The sequence below is a fragment of the Abramis brama genome, assembly GCF_963993115.1.
Source record: "Abramis brama genome assembly, chromosome: 8".
Classification (NCBI taxonomy): domain Eukaryota; kingdom Metazoa; phylum Chordata; class Actinopteri; order Cypriniformes; family Leuciscidae; genus Abramis; species Abramis brama.
This window is the reverse complement of record NC_139970.1, coordinates 36,142,378-36,150,412: the sequence shown is the minus strand read 5'-3', so window position 1 is coordinate 36,150,412 and position 8,035 is coordinate 36,142,378. Positions and strand designations below refer to the sequence as shown.

The window sequence follows — 8,035 nt, the reverse complement described above, 5'->3', positions numbered from 1 at the left end:
CATTGACACAGCTCTGAACGTGCTGTCTTACTTGACACTCCCTAGTAATGGACAACGGTTCCTAGAGATGTTAATGGACATCGCTAGTGAAGGAGGGAGTTTGTACGACCTTAATAAAGTAGAGAAGCTGGCAGAAAGCCTAGGAAGAATGATTGACGTGGCCATGGCGCTATCTGACCAGCCATCTCTGAACATCGCACAAAGAATCGAGCACATGGCCCAACAAATTCAAGCTTCGGTGTCGAACATCGTCTCACAGGAAGGAAATGGCACTGACACTGCAATCCAGTTCATCACGACGCTCAACAGCATCCTTAGCGAGAACTTTGAGGAAATCAAGGACATCAGCCCTGAGGTCACTGGCATTCTCCAAAACATTATTGGCTCATTTTACAGTACAGGGTCACAGATGAGCATAGCATCCTATTTGGCAGCAATGGATCAAACTGCTGAAACCTTTGCCTCACTCCTGTCTGGAGAGGTAGCAGGGTATTTCAACATATCTGGACAAATGCTGCAAGCCTTTGCATTGCTTGAGGCATATCCTGGAGACATAGAAAAAGTCATGATGTCCACCAGCATGATTTCTAACTCCCTAAACCACGTCCTTGCCCTCTCAAATATCACAACTCTTCCAAATGGACAATCCATTCAAGAGGTCACCCATCCCCTCATTCTTAGCAGTGCCATGGCCACCCACATCCTATTCAACCTCTCCATGTCAAACTACAGCCTGAGCAGTGATGCTGAGAGGGAGATGCTTTTGACCCAGACATTCGATCAGATGGTTGTCATTCTCCCCAAAGAAACACACATGTACCTCTTCGCTATCAAATCGGCTCTTTTCACTGCCCTTTCAAGAGTATCCAGCACTGCAGAAATCACATCCCACTTCCCAGAAATCTCTCAGTTGGTTACACAGTCTCTCCTCAACTCTCTAAACATTACTTATGATCCGACATCCACGCATATGACTACAGATGGCCTTGTTTACATCTTGATGACAGTGTCTAATCAAGTGTCCATGAGTCTCTATGAGGGCCTTAAGTTATCCGGTTCCCCTATCCAAATCTTACAAGTTGTGAACTCTTTAAGTGAGGTTGCATCTTCCATATACTCGATAATGCCTGTTGAGGGACGGCTGTACATCAATATCACGCTCAAACTCATGGAGACAATGTCTTTTGTTCTTAATGACACCAGCACCTTTGGGGACATCAATGGGGCTGTATCTCAAGTAGTCAATTCTTTCAACAACCTTCTGGCCATGGTGCCCAACATGAACACAGACTCTTTCAGCAGCATTATAGGAGACCTGGAGCACACCCTGAAGACAATCTTAATGATCATCCAAGCATACCAAAACCCTTTCACCCAAACAGCTGATATTACCCAGCAGCTGCTGCACACCATCCAAAATCTCATCTCGCTGGGCAATAGCAGCAGTGTGGAGTCTGAACTCGCCAAAATAGTGCTGGGGGCTTCTAGCATGAATATTGGCCATCTGCTGGGGATGAATGACACTAACTGGACCGACAAGTGAGTTTCTTTGAGGTTCTGCTCTGAAGGCTGGTTCCTGGTTATGAGCTCATAACAAGGCCCAGTTTTTCATTTATTTTTCTTGTTCATTGCATGGCTATTACTTTGCTCTCATATTTTCATCTACCATGGCATTTACCCTGCATAATTGCTTACTACTTCAGAGAAATATAGTTTATGACTCTGAAAAGAACACATTCTTGAGGTCATGAAAATAAATTATCATAATCCATAGTGTAGTGCATTGTGATTTAGTTAACCCAGCAACAATATCAACTTTTTGTTTGTTAATTAAACTTTTCTATGTTTACATAGGCTGCCTGTACTGCTGACAAACCTTGCTAATAGCCTTCCAGATGACCTACAGTATTCTTCTCTTATTAAGTCCATCACGAGAAGTCTGGCCAACGAATCCCAAGGTACATAAATCATCTCACAACATCTATTGACCTCTAACACTGTTCATTCAGGGGTTTTATTTTGACAATCTTACTAGATATCCACAGTTGCATATAGCACGTTTAAGTATTTTGCATTTAGCTGTGTGAATACATAATTATTTTTCTGCATAATTTGCATTTGTTTAGCTCAAGAACAAGATGCATGTGCACAGTAAATGTTGCAGGCTCCATATTTTCCCACTGAATACATTACTCTTAGTAATCCCCATTGACATTAAACAATGTATGTTGCTTTATGTTCATGTCATTGCAAACATGTTTTTGGTTTTCATAGCAATGCAGTAAACAACAGATTTGAAGTCAGCTTTCTGCAATATTCAGCCAGAAGGCATGTGGCCAGACAGAGTATATGAGAAAACCTTTTACAGTGTCTCTGCTCTTTAAAATAGCAAATATTTCTGTTTTCTTCTTCGCTTCTCTCTTTTTTATTATCATTTAAAGCAACTGGACATTGCCTCCCCCCGCCCTATAAAACACAAATGGAAGGAAGAAATTTGGAACCTTACATTTCTTGAGAAGAAAAACTGCATTATTTAGATATTTAGATTATTTAGATATTAAAGCTTGTTTTCTAGAATATGTCTTAAAATTATACCCAATTGGCAAATAGTTTTTGTTTTAGGCATATATCTAACAAAATTTAGAGACATTTTTGCTTTAAACAAGAAAACAATTTAACATTGCCTTGGAGTAAGAAAAATAAACCTAATGGATATATACAGGTATGCTCTGAAAACAAGTCCTAAGTATTAATTTCACTTCTGAAAAAAATCTTGTTTTGCAGATGTTTCGATATTTTTTACCAGAAAACAAGACACAAGTAGATCAGTAGATAGTGCAAGTAAATCAATTTCTTTGGATGAATTATCCTTTTAAAGTTAACTTTAAAATATATCACCATGCTGTTCTTCAGAGTGCACATTTCTTTGTGTGCAGCACACCCTCATTTTCATTGATAAGTCGCTCTTTAAGCCTCCCAGTTTGCGGTATATTTTCTTTAATAAAGCTGATGTCTTGAGCATTTAATTTCCCTCATAAGTGTCTGATCTTATATATTGCTTGAGGTGTTATACACCTAGGAGCTGTCAGATCTAAATCAGCACACGGCACCATAAAGCTTTTTAATGTCTCTTTTCTAAGGGAGGTTTCTTTGCTAGATCATTTGCTGCTTGCTGCACTGTGAGGTTGGCCTGAAAGCAGAGTTAGGTGCAAGTAATGATGCCTGTAGGGAATTTAAGTTACTTTAGCTCTGCAAAAGCTTGATCTTTGTTTTCTCTCTTCCATTTCTCTCGTCTCTCTGTAGAAAATCTGCATCTTCTACTGCAAGTGCTAAACACTGCCTTTGAATTTGGTTCAGCCAACTGGGCAAATGAGAGTTCAGGCCTGATACTGGACAACCTGTTAACTCAGGTAAGATTCTTGATGGTTTACATAGAAAAAAATGACATTTATTAGAAGAATAGGTCCCTCAAAAAATAAATCAACATTTTGTCATTAGTTAGGCTACTCATTATTATGCACATGCCATACAAAATGACAAAAGGAGAAATTTTAGTCCATTTAACTCATATGCTATATTTCAAGTATTCTGAAGACCTACATATAGTTTTATGTCAATACACAGAAATCCACTCATGTGCTGCTGTATAGTGTTGGTTTACCTGTAACTTTCTTTCTTGATAATGTAGGTGTGTGCTCTGGAAAACATGTCCTCTGTGCAGCTGATCAGCCAGGTTCTGCCACTAGGCCCTAGACTGCTATGTGACACCGTTGTTCCCACAATCCAGGCCTTCCATGTGCTCTCAACCAGCCTGGTGAACCAAACCAGCAACATCTATGATCTGATTTTCCAGACATTTGTTGGAGACCCTAGCACTTACAACACTGGCGTGGACTGGTACTGCATTCTATAATGACCTTCAACCTTGTTGCCGTAGCTTGTATTATGCATATTACCAGTGTTGCGGAGTAACTTACTAAAAGTAGCTACACTGCTAACATTTTTATTAGATTGAAATCAGCTAATTCCTTTTCAATACAATTAAGCATTTCCAGTATCAAGCTACTTTTTCAACAATTTGCACTATATTTGTTGTTAGTGTCACATTCTCTACCATGCACAGCTTAAAGCTTAGCAAACTGGGGTAGCGATTAAACTCTCTCGCCTCAAATGTCCACTTTTTCATATGAAGCATTGGCAAGTCTGATATATTTTGAGAATTTATGTTTTGTTCAGACCCCAAATTCCAATGAATAGGTTAAAAAATTAATGATTCACCAATTCATCAGATGATTACACATCTTCTCTCTTTCTCTCTCTCTCTCTCTCTCTCTCTCATAATAATACTCGTGGTTTTAATATCTCTCTCTCTTTTTGTTTTCTTTTTTCCAAAGGACCTCAACTCTCTCTCAACTTGTAGGCTTCAACGTCTCCTCTCTGAAAACTCTTGATATCAATATTACATCTCCAGGTGTGTACCACTGTTGCTTTCAGCAAAAGAACTGCAGAAACACCAGTGTTCCTTAGCTATCAGATGGTGGTTCAATCAGTCTTTTTCAGCTTTGTCATGCATGCATGTCTGCTCTCTCACTTGTCTTTTGTCTTGCATTTTGACAGCTGAAGTGAAAGTTTCAGAGCTGCTGAAAAATACAGCTCTGTTTGTTAAGGATGTCAAGCGGTATACCAACTTTCCCCCTACCGTTCTTGAGACTCTGCTAGATTACCCTCTACCCAGCAGCAACATGCAGGTACACCACAAATCATGCAATCTCAGGGGCTCAAAAGAGATGTCCAAAAATCAATGCTTCACACAGTGTTCTCTGCATACATTAATGAATTACAGTGCAATGGTAATAATCTCTCCCTCATAAAGTATGCTGATGATATGGCATTGGTTTCCTGTCAGAAGGAAATTAACTGCTGTTCATACTTTAGAGTATATTGATAGTCTTTTCATTTGTTGGTTTGATTGTAGTTTTTTACATCTTAATAAAGACAATGGTATGTCTCTGTTTGTCCTTTTTCCTCTCATCACAGATCATGACATGGTTGGCAAACCTGCACCAGTGCTCAGACCCCTCGTCTTTGCAACTGGACCCAACAGGCCAGGAGATCTTCAGTGCCTTCTGTGAACTGTCAGATGATTGGTACAGCATGACGGTTCTCTTTCTTCGTCATGTGGACACGAAGGCTGCTTTATTCAGGGTAAAGAGCTGGGGGCCACAGAATGCATTGGACATACTGTATCCAATGAAATACAAAGGCTGCTCCTCTGTTTTGTAGTTAATTAAATACAAGTAATGTTTTGTGCATGATAACTATGAAACTAAATAATAGTTGCTTTTTTTTCTTATACATTCATTAATATTTTTTCTTATTTACTTTACTAGATTAGGGCTGGGTCTTGCTGTTAAATGGCCAATATTTTGCTATACCGTTTATTTATAATGAAAAGCTATTATCAGGAATATCCAGACATAATATATATATATATCACTTTTATCATATGTCACTTTTTGTTACATTTCCAGAAAAAATACCATAAAATTAAATACCGTAAACCAGTGGTACTGCCTGTTGTAACCCTGTGACATTTTTTTTTTTTTTTACAGCTAATGTTATCCAATGAGATTCAGGATTTAGTGGGAATTATGCTACAGATGGTCAAATTTTTGACGGACATGATGCAGAAACTGGTACCTGCCATTAGCAAACTGCAGGAATACCTGACAAACATAGGAGAACTAAACCTGGTGGCCAACAAAGAGTTCCGCAGTGTAAGTTCTCCCAAATAAAAAATTATGTATGTATGTATGTATGTATTAATTAATTCATTAATTTTTGTATTTATTTATTTATTTATTTATTTAAATGTGTCTTTGGATTCTCTCTCCCACAGCTGGTGAGGGGAAAGCGGTCCACCATATCTAGCAGGGCCACCTTTAACACCATCTCTCGTGCCTTGTGCAAAAACGGCATCCTGACGCTGTTTGCCATAACGAAAGTTCCTATCGTAACCGATACTGATCCTTCTGTCCAGTCGGACCACAACAGAGAAGAGCTCATTAAGAAGTTCAAAATCCCACACGATGCTAGTATGAACGCATAATCTCAGCATCCAGCTAAATGTGCAATAAAGCATTATGATAATGACCTGTCAAGAATCTGCTTACAGCATGTTGAGTTCAGATTGATGAAGTGCTGTGGTCAGGCTTAATTAATATACTGCTTATGTCTTTGTCTCCAGGTCCCTTCTGTATGAGCCTATACTTGGATATGGTGAACACTACAGGTGGTGCGGTGGCCTGGGCCTTCCTCAAGCCCATGCTGTTAGGACAGGTCCTCTACTCACCAGACACACCACTGACGAGAGAGATCATGAGAAAGGTGCTGCTTTTAAATTTATTTTAAACTTCCAATGTAATAAAATACATTAATGATAACTGACTGTTTTTTTTGCATGCATGTAAAAAGCAAAAAAATGTGAGATCGAATCCCATTTTTAAATGCGTTTTACATTCTCAAGTTGGAATTTCTGATTTTCTCCATTGAAAAGTGTAAGAAAATATTAATAAAACTGTGAATGTATGACATCATGCAAACATGGATGCACCCGGGGAGAAGTATGCACAAATAAGTATATTCAAAGAAGTATGAATTAAATAAAAGTTCCTGCATGATGGTGAAACACAGTGAACCTTTCTTTTGGTAATTGTATTGATAGCATTGCATAGCGTAATTTTTCCTCCAATGTTTGGTTGCTAGGATACGTCTTAGATGAGAATCAGATACCTGCAAAGTAAAGTACATATCCCACTTCCGATTTGGAATGGAGTGCAGCATAAATCCTGCTTTTTTTACACAAGGTCATCTGACCTACATCTAAAGTCATATCTGATTCTCCTCTTAAGATATACTGTGTAGACCAAGTCTGGTTACAAAGAAAAAAATATTGTGTTTTCTTTTAACATCTTGTGTTTGACTGTAACAGAGCAATTTTTTCTTTCCTGCAGTCAAATTCTTCACTGCACCAGTTTGGTGATCTAAAGCTTTATGCATCTGAGTGGATTCAGTCATCGTCCTATGTGATGCAGTCTGCTAACATTCTGACAAAAACCTTGCCAATACTCCAGGTATACTACAATAAGTCAAGTGAAAATCAAATAAACACTTTTTATTCAATTTTTTAAAATTCCCCTCCACTGCATTAACTGTTTTCTTATCAAACAACCCTTCACAGAATTCTCTACGCAATCCCTTTGTCCAAAACTTCATTCAGACTCAGACTGGTATTGATGTTGGACAAATGAGCTCAACTCTCGACCAATTCTGTAAGTTCTTAAGAGTTTGATATCATGGTGATGCATCATTGCTATTGCAAAAAGTTTCTCATTATTATGTGATAAGTCAATATAACAAGGATGTTTCTCAATTTTATAAGAAACAAAGTCATTATTACGAGAAAGTTCTCATTTAGTGATTCTGATTAATTATTATGAGAAAGTTTTGCGTTATAATAAAAAGTTTTAATAATGAGGTGTTTAAAAAAAACAAAAACATATTAACCCATAATTATAAGAAAGTTTCTCATTATTATGACTAAGACATTTTTTTTGAGTAGTTTTATATATACAATATATCAATTCTTCCTTGTAATCTCAAAGACCCTGAAGCTTGTCTATAAACCATAAGCAGTGATTAAAAAAGGGACATTAACGATTCACACAGCAATTAAAGAGATAGGTCACCCAAAAATCATCATTTACACACCCTCAAAGTAGTACCAAACCTGTATGAATTTCTCTCTTCTGCTGAACACAAAAGAAGATATTTTGACTTCCATAGTATGAAAAATCCCATCAACTATTTGGTTACCGATATTCTTCAAAACATCTTATTTTAACAATAGTAGCTGAAACACAGTGAGCAGCAAAATACAATTATTTTGATCTGTCATACAGATAACTCCGTTTAACTAAAGCAGGTTTGTGACAAGTTGTTAAACAAGTTGCTGAACACAAAATAATTTTTTTAA

General features: G+C 37.7%; 1 protein-coding gene across 1 annotated transcript in view; it reads left to right on the top strand.

Moving 5' to 3' along the window:
• Nucleotides 1-214: 214 nt before the first annotated feature.
• Nucleotides 215-8,035, top strand: part of abca12 (ATP-binding cassette, sub-family A (ABC1), member 12) — a gene marked incomplete at its 5' end in the record, with an annotated part of 40,043 nt that continues 32,222 nt past the window's right edge. Inside the window, 12 exons of the mRNA XM_084121415.1 lie at nt 215-1,539; nt 1,855-1,958; nt 3,304-3,410; nt 3,689-3,897; nt 4,395-4,471; nt 4,618-4,748; nt 5,038-5,205; nt 5,613-5,777; nt 5,900-6,095; nt 6,248-6,387; nt 7,014-7,133; nt 7,241-7,331. Coding sequence (XP_083977541.1) covers nt 215-1,539; nt 1,855-1,958; nt 3,304-3,410; nt 3,689-3,897; nt 4,395-4,471; nt 4,618-4,748; nt 5,038-5,205; nt 5,613-5,777; nt 5,900-6,095; nt 6,248-6,387; nt 7,014-7,133; nt 7,241-7,331 — 2,833 coding nt within the window. The remainder of the gene's footprint in view (nt 1,540-1,854; nt 1,959-3,303; nt 3,411-3,688; nt 3,898-4,394; nt 4,472-4,617; nt 4,749-5,037; nt 5,206-5,612; nt 5,778-5,899; nt 6,096-6,247; nt 6,388-7,013; nt 7,134-7,240; nt 7,332-8,035) is intronic.